Source organism: Monodon monoceros, unplaced genomic scaffold (assembly GCF_005190385.1).
Source record: "Monodon monoceros isolate NGI ecotype Baffin Bay Population unplaced genomic scaffold, NGI_Narwhal_1 Super_Scaffold_4, whole genome shotgun sequence".
NCBI lineage: Eukaryota > Metazoa > Chordata > Mammalia > Artiodactyla > Monodontidae > Monodon > Monodon monoceros.
Genome location: NW_021703781.1, coordinates 69,902,586 through 69,914,517, shown reverse-complemented (window position 1 = coordinate 69,914,517; position 11,932 = coordinate 69,902,586). Strand labels below are relative to the sequence as shown.

General features: G+C 40.7%; 1 protein-coding gene across 5 annotated transcripts in view; it reads left to right on the top strand.

Annotated features, from left to right (window-relative positions):
- The first annotated feature begins 1,193 nt into the window (after positions 1 to 1,193).
- The window catches only part of FAM204A (family with sequence similarity 204 member A), a 31,678-nt gene continuing 20,939 nt past the window's right edge, over positions 1,194 to 11,932 (top strand). For 3 of the 5 annotated variants that reach the window (XR_003790524.1, XM_029200908.1, XM_029200911.1), the window contains exons 1-5: positions 1,194 to 1,245; positions 7,337 to 7,578; positions 8,110 to 8,197; positions 8,545 to 8,575; positions 8,764 to 8,863. Coding sequence is in view for 4 of the 5 variants with exons in the window: in XM_029200908.1 (XP_029056741.1) it covers positions 7,345 to 7,578; positions 8,110 to 8,197; positions 8,545 to 8,575; positions 8,764 to 8,863 (453 nt within the window). In the remaining variant the exon portion in view is untranslated. The remainder of the gene's footprint in view (positions 1,246 to 7,336; positions 7,579 to 8,109; positions 8,198 to 8,544; positions 8,576 to 8,763; positions 8,864 to 11,932) is intronic. The other 2 variants (XM_029200912.1, XM_029200910.1) reach the window with 2 other exon arrangements.

Here is an 11,932-nt window from a genome sequence, read left to right as displayed (position 1 = left end):
CTCTTTAACTACTTTTTATGGATTGGATTCAGGGAAAAACACTATTGAGGGGCTGGACACATTTGGCCAGGAGAGTTTCATACAGATCCTCACACCACTCAGCCCAGCTTCTGATCGAGCATCAGAGAATGTGAGTGTGAGAAAGGACTTTAGTAACCCAAACTTGTCATTTCAGGTTTTGCTGTGATTCTGGGGTCATAGAAAACTACTCCGTACACCTGGCACATGTTCTGGAAAACAATGGGGGTGAGGTAGTTGATAGTTAAGTATTACACTTAAACATCGGTTTTTACTAAATTGTGATATGTTATTGAGTGCAATACAAAATTCTTTCACATTTTTAGAATGCTTCAAAGAAAGGCATTACTGATAAGGCTAATGCCAATACCAACTGAAAATTACTGTGGGCAAGGTAGTGCCTTAAGGGGTTTATGTGTATTTTGTTACATAATCGTTACAACACTAGAAAATAGGAATGTGTTCTTATTATTATTATTACAGAACGTTATTTCAGAAAATGGAAGCATTTCTAAAATAGCCCCACTCCCATCACGGTCATATTATGCTGTTTTATTTTCCTCATAGAGCTTTTTTTTTCCCCCTGTTTTTTTTTCCCTTGCTTATTTTCTATGCTTCCCTAAGCCCCTTCTCAGAGCCTAAGACAGTGGCTGCCACGGAAAAGGAGCTCAATGAGCTTTTGGCCAAGGCCACATAGCTGGTCAGTGAAGCAGCTGCCACGATCACCAAACGGTAAGCGCCACTAGAGCAGAAGTAGGGATCATTTTGCTCTAAACATAGGCTGGCAGGGTGCCTGCTCAATAAATATGTACAGAAAGAAAAAAAAGTAAGGAAGGGAGCGAGGGGAAAAGGGTGTATGAATGGAAACGTTCCCAGAAGGGTCTAGAGAGCTTCTGCAGTGATTTTCCGTCCTTGGGGAATGAACTCAGTTCAAGGTCTAAGCCAGCATTTTCCTCACCACGGAGTACGTTAAGGAATGGAGAAAGAAGACTTTAAAAACGTCCAGAAGAAAGAAGAAAACGGCGAGAGAAAAGCTGGGAGAAAAGAAGTAGAAAGAAAGGAATCAACCCATTCCGGCCTATTTAAAAGCATAGCTGAGCGCAGCCGGTTTCCATGGCGACCCCAGGCCAGAAAGGCCTTAGCCTATTGGCTGAGATTCCGGAGCCAATGAGAAGGCGCGATGTTGACGGGTCTTAAGATGTCTGCTGGACGGTCGGCTACGGACCGGTGAGTAGAGCTGGTGGCTGGGCTGGCTCCCGGGCGGCCCGGACTCTGGTGTGACGGACCTGGGAAGGCCGGGTGCGGGGAGCGAGGGAGCCAGCGTGGGTGGCCTCACAGCCTCTCCGCGGAGCCTACCAACCCTTTGGCCGGGCCCGCGGGAGAGTCGGCGGAGCTGGCCTCCGCTTTGCTTGGACCCGGCGTCGTAGCGCCTTCCCCGTCCTGTTGGTGGGAGAGGGGCTCTTCGTCCCACCTCAGCCAGAGTGAGAGGGGACGAGGAGACAGACTTTCGGTCCGGGAAACAGTCTCTGGTTTACAATTGCTGTACCCGGAAGACAGCTGCAGTCAATGGGAGTGTCAGCAAGCCAGACGTCCTACATCAGAATTTGCAACGCTTAGTTCTGTGCTGGGAGGGGATTCTTCCCGCTCGGGGATCGGAGTGTGACCCTGCTGCCGGAGAGCCTGCAGAGTTACGGGTTGTGCAGCCAAACAGGAAAAGATGTACCTTTCTAGAGCCACCCTGTTGCAGTCTTGCACCCTGTAAGTATTCTCACAGCTGCATCCAATTTGAAATGAGCCTCGAAGTGTTATTGGTTACTTGTAAATCCTTCCGTGTAGGGTTTTGAGTCTGGGGAAGTGTTGGCTAAACAAAACACTCACTTTGATGAAAACATATGCATACATGCAAAATCCTGCTAAATAGTTTATCAGGGTAATCAGATTGGTAACTTAAATCCGAAGTCAGGCCTGTGATTCAGTTGTACTTTCTCTACCTTTTTGAGAAAAGGGAACGTATTTATTTCATAAACATGAATAGGACATTTACAGTAATGTTGATGACAGCATGCTTAAAAGTATTTCAGTTAAGTAACTAATTCCCAGTCACAGAAACTGATTATTGTGTAAATTATTTAACACAATTTTGAGATTGGTGGGTGGTGGCTTGTGGCTGTCATACAAGTAAGATTAAATTCAGATCAGACAAGATTCAGATTTCTTTATTTCTAATTGAATATAAAATCTGGGAAATAAGACAGCTTCATTTGGTAAAAATGGAATTGAAATTCTGGAGTATTAGAGGCAGGAGACATTTACCCAGTAAACTGCTCAGATTGAGTTTTGGTTATACACAGTTGCCTGGACTTCCAGAAAATGTGACATTATTACCCAGACCTCTGAATGTGACTTCAATGTATGCGATTTAGCCTAGCATTTTACATAGCTTTCTGCCCTTAGAAAGTGAGAAGAAAATTCTCACTGTTAACAAATGTTAACAGAATTACAGGCTGGAGACATTCTTCAGACCCATTCTCTAATCTGTGTCACCAAGAATATATTACTATTTAAAGTTTGTTCTCTATAGAGTTTTCAAGCTATAGAGTTCTATTTTTCTAAGATAAGTGGATTACAGTGCATTAGGTGAGTCCGTTACCTCATCTGTAAAAGGGGTTTAGATAATAATTCCTAGTGGAAGGGTCATTGGTGAGGATTAAGGGTAAAACGGTGCCTGTCACATTGTTTGTATGCCATGTATAGCGGTGACCTGCTTTGTTTTTCGTTTTGTTTCTGTTTCTTCTGTCACAATTGGGGTTTCTTTCCCTTTCTGCAGAGCATCTTTTAGGTGTTCTCTCTGAAGTGCAGAGTCTTACTGAAAAGTAGCAAGCTTGCCTTGGTGGCTGGGTTAGGAGAGAACCCCTATCTTCTGGGGTGTTGAGGTTTAATTAGTATTGTTCTGACTGCGAGAGGATGGAATGTTACAGCAAAGAATGAGGTGATTCTGGGCATTTGGGCACGTATAATGCTGAGATCCATAAAGAATCATTTTAGAGCAGCAGGACATCCCAGAGATCTGATCACACCCTTCATGTTATAGCTAAGAATGAAGACCCAGACAGATGCAGTGTCTTCCCCACAATTTTGTTGTTCAGGACCAGGAACCCATCTTCTGACTTTCAAAACAGTGTTTTTTCTGCTGCTCTACCACTGGTTCTCAATCCTTTCACAACCTAGAACTCCTTTTATTATAATTTGATATCTCCATGGATGCTATGTTTTGAAAGATTGTGTCCACTAAACTATATTCATTAATTTTTGTTCTTGTTTTTTTTTTTTTTTAATAAAAATCAGGTCTGTAGCTACCAATCAGAGTCTCTGCTGAATGAATGTGTGGTGAAGAATAATGTTTCATTGAATTTAAGTCTCCTGACCTAAAGGTGGATGATATTGTTTGAGGGATAATAAAATATATTGGGCTTTTTGAATATTGAAATTAGCTTAGAGACCTCCATTACTGTCTTCATAAAACTTTGGGAAAACCTAAGCTGAGGAACTGCTGAGCTGTGTCGTGTTCTTCTAGGTGCATTGCCATCTGCCCAGGTGTGCTAAGTGTAGTGACTGTGTTTGGTTTCCACGGGCAAAAGAAAGCCCAGCCATTGAGACGAGGATGATACATAAATATTTTTTGTTCATCATAAATCATGTCAGCCCTGGACTAAAGATGTGTTCTGCATAGCATACACAGAATTTTTTTTGTAGAATAATTGTGGAAGTGGAAAAATCTCTCCAATATGAAATGGAGAGGCTGATACTCAAAACCATAGAGAAAAAAGGGATTCTGAATGATTTACATCTTCTTTGGGGCTAAGTGATAAAACTAAAATATTTGACGTGCAGGCTAAAAACGTGAAAATTTATGTATTGATACACGGACTGTTATATAGACCTGGCTATCATCTACACTAAAAAACTTGTTTCTTGTTCTCTGGTATGCCACGTCTCTTGAGAATGGCTGAGTAATTTTCACATGTGAAGGGTAATTTGGAGTGATCTACTTTAAAATGAAGGAATGCACTCTGGAAGGTATGAGGTGAGCAGCACTTCAAAGAACTGGAGAATCACAATCCAGACGAACACAACAGAAGTAACAGGGGGCCTGATAGGACCAGTTGGTACCATAGTACAATACAAATGTATAAATAACATGTAAGTGCTTTGAGTAGAAAGACAGTGTTTTGGAACGTAAGCCTAGAACAGGTCACGAAGCAGCCACTCCATATTGGCTGATTTGCAGCCAAGCTGCTGTTCAGGTGGGCAGTTCCACTTTGCACGCTCCTCAGTGAATAATCTGTGTTTGTCCGTGGCCACCAAGTTGCCCTGGTATTTGCGCGTGTATGTGTTTTAGGGTCAGAGGAGAAGGGCACGTCACTCTACACATATTTCTAAGTTCAGAAACACGCCTTATTTGAACTTTGCCTTGTTTTATGGATTTGGACATAGAGTTCACTTTTTAGAAGTTATTTTAATTTCTTTCCCCTGTGGGCACACACAAGAAACTATCATACCAGTCAGTGGCATCCTGAGGACAGTTCTTAATGCCACATCAGCAAGAACTTACTAAAAATAGATGATTTTGAGAAAGTCCAAAAGTGATCAAAAATGATTGAGGGCTGATGAGGAAAGGCATGCCCTGTCCACGGCAACTGGCACTGCTTCCCAAGGTGAAAGCCATTTGGGTGCCCAGAGCACAGAGTCACCCTGTGGAGATACTGAAGCAGTGGCCCAGTGGAGGAACTGTGCCCATCTGAGCAGTCACAGCTGAAGTCTGGGCTGAGTGGTACTTGGCTGATGGACAGAAGCTTGCCATTTGTATAGAATGTTGGTTCCATGAGGTTAGGCATTTTTGCCTGTTTTGTATACTGCTGTTCCTATGTCTTGAAGAGTGCCTGGCACACAGTGGGCATGTAAAAGATGCTATGGACAGGGAGGAGAAACAGTGGCTTCGAACGTAGAACCCCAGTTGGTGCTAAGAAAGCTAACTCTGAAACTTGTTACTGTCCTTAAGTCCTGAAATGGGATAGTGAGCCTGAAGGTATATTATGTCAGTGGCAAAGTCATGATGGAGCTTATTATCACTCCCCTCCCCCTGCTTCTCAAAACAGTAGAAATATTTTTATTAATAGCACAACACCTGTTTTTCAATATTGGCATGTTTTACACTATGTCCTTTGTGCTAACAGAATATCTCAACATAACCTCCATTCCAACTTTTAAAATCCTCAGGCCAGATTTAGGGATGGATCCAGCTTTTATAGGGCTTGGAGCTTATGTAATTTGAGGTCTCCTCTTTAAAAAAAGGAATACAGATTTAAAATATAGAAAATCAGGTATAGTGCTTTGGAAGGACCTGTGAAAAAGAAGAGCCTTGAAGCTTAGGTTCCATTTATCTTCCTGGTAATTTGCTTCTGGTTTTATTGCTCCATTCAGAAAAAGACATCAACATTTTTAATTGAAACTTCAGTCAGACTGTGGAAATCAAGGAAGTAACTGACTTGCATCAATTGCTAAGTGAATGCACCTTAAACATTAGAAACTTCAAAGCTACCTTATGGATGCTGCCACCCATGATAGAAATGATAAAAATGCAGTGCCTGGCCACAGAAGTAATAATAATGATGGCAAAAAGAACTTAGCATTGATCAAGTCCCCAGAACCCCCTAAACACTGTGTTGAGTGTTTCAATAGCTTATCTTGTTTCATCCTCGGAATAACCCTGTGTGCAATATAGTTATTCCTGTAAAACAGATGAAAAAACTGAGGGTCAGAGGTGTTAAAAATGATTTCCTCATACCACTAATATATGGTGGAGTCAGGATTACAGTTGGAGTAATTAGATGTTAGAACCCTTCCTCTTAAAAAGCCAAGAGAATGTTTTGGTGAGGATGTTTCAGAGAGCCAGCAACTATGAGGCTGGACCCAGACTGAAAAGTGAGAGCTGATTCTTTGGACTTGGGAGGAGGTCCTTAAAAGTTATCAGGCATCCATTTTTCAGAGTAATGCAAAATCCCGTGATACTTTGTCTCAGAGACAATGCTGGTGGTTTTCTTACTAGGTTAACGCAATAGGGGGCAGAAAGGTTAGCAAAAAAGATTTCCATCTTTCTATTTTATTCCTTTAAGTTGACAGTAAATCTTGAGCAGTACAGCCAACTTCTGTATTCTAGGCCTCTTTTGAATGAACTGGTTTTGGCTCCTTACGTATGCTAAAATAGACTGTGTCGTGGAGATTAATAGTGAAAATGTACTCAATTATAATTTTAGCAAATGATTACAACCTCAGTTTTTAAAAATCATTTTTATTAGACTTAACAGTAGTTAATGGTTCTCTCTACCAATGGGCTGTATAACTAATGATAAGAATTACCCTGAACTTTAACTTGTTTCCCAAATACAGTATTATTTTAAAAAGCTGTATGTTTTTGTTAAATTGTTAGGATTGTACTCCATTTAGTATTACTTTAGCAAGCAGTATAAAATGTAAAACTAGGACATCCTTTTTACCACCATACTTTTCTCAAACTACCTGCATAGCTTAAAATTTTTCCTTTGAGTAATACTTTTCCTACTCTGTAGTCCCCTGAAGTTTCGTACGTTCAAATACAGGCGAAACATCCAATTTTATTTTCTTCTCTAACTGTTACAGCTTGAAATATGTATTATAATTCTTAAGTTGCCTGCAGTGTATATTGTTAGGCTCTTAACATTCTTGAGCAGTGAATGCTTTTACTGAATTTCCTCTTTTCTTTGGACAAGATTATCCATATATTAGAGAATCGAGGTTCTATTGTCATTAAGTCATTCATCTGTAGGTGTGTCTTGTAACAAACTTGCTGAAAATACACTTTTTAAAAATTTATACACACAGGGCTTCCCTGGTGGCGCAGTGGTTGAGAGTCCGCCTGCCGATGCAGGGGACACGGGTTCGTGCCCCGGTCCGGGAAGATCCCACATGCCGCGGAGCGGCTGGGCCCATGAGCCATGGCTGCTGAGCCTGTGCGTCCGGAGCCTGTGCTCCGCAACGGGAGAGGCCACAACAGTGAGAGGCCTGCATACCGCCAAAAAAACAAAAAATTTATACAAGCAAAATATTTAAATTATCTTAATATGGAGGATACATCCCACTTTATACCAATTAAAAAAAAAAGTTTAGATAGACTGTTCCCAAACCATTGGTATAATTATTAGGTTCCTGGGGTATCTTTTAATGGTTTTAAAATTCTTTCCATGTCTACTTTATACGTCTTAATTCATTTTTTTCCCTTTAGCAGAAAAGATGTGGAGTGGGCTGCTACCTCCTGGCCTAAATGAAAGTGATGTTGAGTTGAATTCTGATGATGAAGCCACAGTAGAGAGCTCTGAACTTAACTTAGAAGAAGGTAAAGAAGATGGGACCATTACAAACACAGAGGTCTCAGATATCCCTACAGATGGACCAAAAACTGAAGCAGAGGCAAATGTAAATGCATATGAAGAGTGTCCCTCTGGAATTCCCTTAAATATGTGGAATGTAGGTTTTCTGTGACGTGTTCTTATTAAAGCCTGTACCTGTGTGTTTGTGCATGGTCCTGTGTGTGTCTCTGCTGTGGTCAGAATGTATATGTTCTTGGGAGGTAAATAGGCACGAAGATTGACTCAGAATAATTTTATTACTCTGTGGGTCTGTGGGCAATTCACTGGCCACTCAGATACTTATGTTCATTTTTGTTTTGTTTTTCATAAAAAGAGGAAGAAAAAAAAACAGTTAGTAGGATTAGCTACTTGGCCTAACATAATACAGTCTTAATCTCTTTGTTGTCTATGAGCCATTGACTTTTACCCTCAGATTATCAGATTGACTTATTTGGAAATAAATGAAGATAAAAACTCAGGTTGTGAAAGTCTCAGACAATAGAGTATCTCAAGAAGAACTGAACTAGTTTCATTAAATTTGTATTTTTATAAATGTTATAGTTTTTTATTACTTAACATGTTATTTTTCAGATGTATGCTTTGCTTCAAAGCATATTTGCTTCTCTTTCTTTTTTTTACTTTTATGTAGAAATTTCAAGAACTGCATACAAAACATTCTGAACAGAAAATCTCAACTTCAAGATCCAGAAAGAAAAAAAGAAAACGCTCCAGAAAAGGTGTTTTAATTTAGGTTAATTGTCAATAGTGCTAATATTAAATTGTGACCAATTGAGCTCAACAATTTTTTTTTTTTTTTTTGCGGTACGCGGGCCTCTCACTGCTGTGGCCTCTCCCGTCGCGGAGCAACAGGCTCCGGACGTGCAGGCTCAGCGGCCATGGCTCACGGGCGCAGGCGCTCCGCGGCATGTGGGATCCTCCCGGACAGGGGCACGAACCCGTGTCCCCTGCATTGGCAGGCGGACTCTCAACCACTGTGCCACCAGGGATGCCCTCAACAATTTTTAATAACCATGATTTTGAAATAACTGAATACTTGGTATTGACACTGTGAATTCTTTTTCAGGTAAATTGAAGAATGAAGAAGAATCTCAAAGGTAGGTGGAATTTAAAATATCTGTCTGTCCTAGATAGTATTGTAGAACTTGTACAAATAGTTGAACTACTTAACCTCTGAAACGTAAGAACTAGTAGATGTAATATAATTGTAGTAACCAATTAAAAACAGTAAATGTAAAAGTGAGTACATTTTGTAAAACATAAGTTATTGTCTCTCTTCTTACAGTGAATGGTCCTCAAGTGAAACCCAGTTGAAGGAGCTTACTCAGTATTTTGGAGTCAACGATAGGTTTGACCCCCCTGTTAAAAGGAAAAAAATTGAAAAGGTAAGATCTTTTTTATTGCATCATACATTAGCCAGTGGGAAATGTTTGTAATTAACCTTGCCTAAGGTGTTTCTCCTCATTAATTCGTTCAGTGAAGAAGTTAATGTGTGCAAGATGCTAGATAAACAAGTAAATATATAGTTACAAATTGTTAAAAAAGCTGTTAAGAAAGAAATGAACAGGGTATAGTGAAGAAATTAAAATGGAAGCCCCACTTTAGCTGAGTGGTCAGGGAAGGCCTTTCTTAGAGGGTGCCGTCTCACTAAGACTGTAGGATGGGAAGGAACCATCTGTATAAGGAATGCTAGTGTAGAGGTGATAACCTGGGTAAAGATCCTAGGGTTGGAAGAGTCATCATAGAACATTTGAGTAGACGTAAGAAGGTCAGCCTGGCTGGATGGGGTCAGTGAGGAGGAGGGTGGGTGGCCCAAGGTAAGATTGGAGAGGCAGGCAGGCAGGGACCAAACTCTGTAGGACCTTAGAGGACGAGGTAAGGAATTGGGTTTTAGTCACAGTGCAGTTGAGAGACATTCAAGGGTTTTAAGGTAAGGGAGTGATGTGATCTAAGTTATGTTTGAAAAGATTGCATCTTACGTGGAAGATGGACCTTGGGGCAACAAAAGCAGATGAGAAGAGGACAGTTAAGAGACTCTTCCAGGCATGAGATGATGGCGGCTTGAACAAGAATGGTGCTGCTGAAGATAGAAAAGTGGGTAGAGTTGAGGTACACTGTAGAAGTAGGATCAACAGTATTTGCCTCCTGATTGCTTATGAGGTGGTGGGGAGATCTAGGATTATGAGGGCAGGGAGAGAACCATTCAAGGTTTTACTTAAGCAGTGGTGTGAATAGTCATGTGAATTACAAAGATGGGAAAGCTTTGGAGGGGAGGTTTAGAGTGGGGCCTAATCCAGAGTTAATTCTGGGGCATGGGTAACATCAGCAAGCAGAAATAGAGTAGACTGTTGGTAAAACGAGGCAGGAGCTTCAGGAGAGTCTGAGCTTGAGATGCATGCTTGGGGGTTGTCAGTCTAGAGATGGCGTTAATATTTAGTAGAGGCTTGAATGAATGAATAACTCATACATTCACTTAGGGGAATGTTGACAGACTCCAGGTGCATGAAAATTGAGCTCTGGGCCATAGGGACAGAGGTACAGAGGCCTGCTGGTTGAAGCCCAAGGATATTGTATCCTGCATGTATAGACAGGATCATTGCTGTATACTACTGTGTATAGAGATGATTACCATTTTCTGGTTAATCAGTATTTCTTATGAAAGACCTCTGATTTTTAAACCCCTTATTGGGTGGAATTGCCTCCTTGAGGGCACATGCATTAAGAAACTGACACAACAGAGTTTTACATGCGAACCTTTTGATTCCAAGTTTGCCAAGAATTCCTGTCACCTAATCCCTAGAACACTGTGGAATTGGAACCAGGATCACCTGCTGCTGCAAATAATTAGAGCTATTGAGCAATCTCCTTTTTCCAAATGTTCAAGCAGGTGCGGAAATGCTAAATTTCTTACAAAGAAAGAACACTGGTAGAGGAGAAACTGAAACCCAGGCTTTATTGCGCCATTCTCAGTTCTCCAGCTTTACTGCCCAAGGGGCTGGTGAGCATTTTAAAGTGTGATTGCTGTGCTCTTGACTCCTGTGATTCTGGTGGGCCGGGAGGAGGGATCTTGCGAGGAGGATGCTCTTGACTGTACCAAACCTGTCCCAAAGCCTGAGGGAGGAGGCTTATGCTGATGGCAGCGGTCCACGGGCCATCTCTGGCCTGCCTGCTTTAGAGTCCCAACCTCTGAATGGATTGTTCTTTTGAAGGAAGAAATGGTTAAATGTTGGTTCTCATAGGAAATATTTTTTAAAGTTTTATTTGTGACTTAGGTGGTCTTTGATCTTCAACTGTTTACAGTATTTGTTGTGTTTTCTCATAACTGTATTGACTTTAGAATGTCTGAATTGTTTCTTAGTGAAGTTAAAGCTATGAAATTCAGATTTTAGCCTTTCTAAAAAGTAGAAATTTTGAAGGCATGTTTTTACAATCTATCTGTATTAGAATATTTTTATTTCCCTACATATATGAAATTGTACCTTCTTGATACTTGCAAGATAAGGCCAACTTATTCTTTGTCTAAAATTTAGAATTTGTGAAGAGTAACTTTAATCAAGGATACTAGGATTTCATGTGCAAAATCTTATAAACAACTCAGTTTTAGGAACTAGTGTTCTGTTTCACATTGTACATTAGACGAATTCTAGAAGGAATTATAAGTCAAACACCATTTTAAAAAGGAATTTCTGTTTAAGGGAAGACCGCTCTAAACCCTTTTATAATCACCTGTTGATCTGTTTTATAAGTTTGGCTTTTCCTAATGGTAGGCATTCCTCTGTATGAATGGCATCTGCCCAAGAAAGTCATGGCATCACCTAAACAAGGAAACTGATGCTGGCCAGGCTTGTATCTGCCCAGGATGTTGCCAGCACTTAATATTCTATAAATAAGTGCAAACATAAGAGGAAAGGAAGGATTTGGTGAAGCCAGATTATCTCATATTCTCTTGGTAGTTCAGCTTAACTGCATGCCAGCAGGTTCACACTCATTCTTTGGTTTGGGATCACTGTTTCACATGCGCCCCTTTTGCTGTCATGCTAAAGTCTCTACTGTGAATCCAACAGAGTAAATAGACATTAAAGAATGTCCACACGGGGGGCACCAAGATAAATGCTAAGAATAAATGTAAGTTCAGCAGATAATAGCACTGCCCAAGAAATCTAGAGAGGATCATGAAAATCCGTGATGCAGTATGGACAAAACTAGCATGGATTTATAGTCCATTATTTTACTTCTCTGGAGCAGAGGCTGATCTGTTACCATATCTCAGAGACCCTTTTTAGTCTCTTTTCGCTCAATCACTCAACTCTCAAGAATGGTAAAACAAAACAAACTTCTTACATCTATCGTGTAGTCCTTTTTCTTTTTTATTCTTTTCCTTCTTTTCTTTTTCTCTTTCTCTCTCTTTTCCTTCCTTCCTTCCTTCCTTCCTTCCTTCCTTCCTTCCTTCCTTC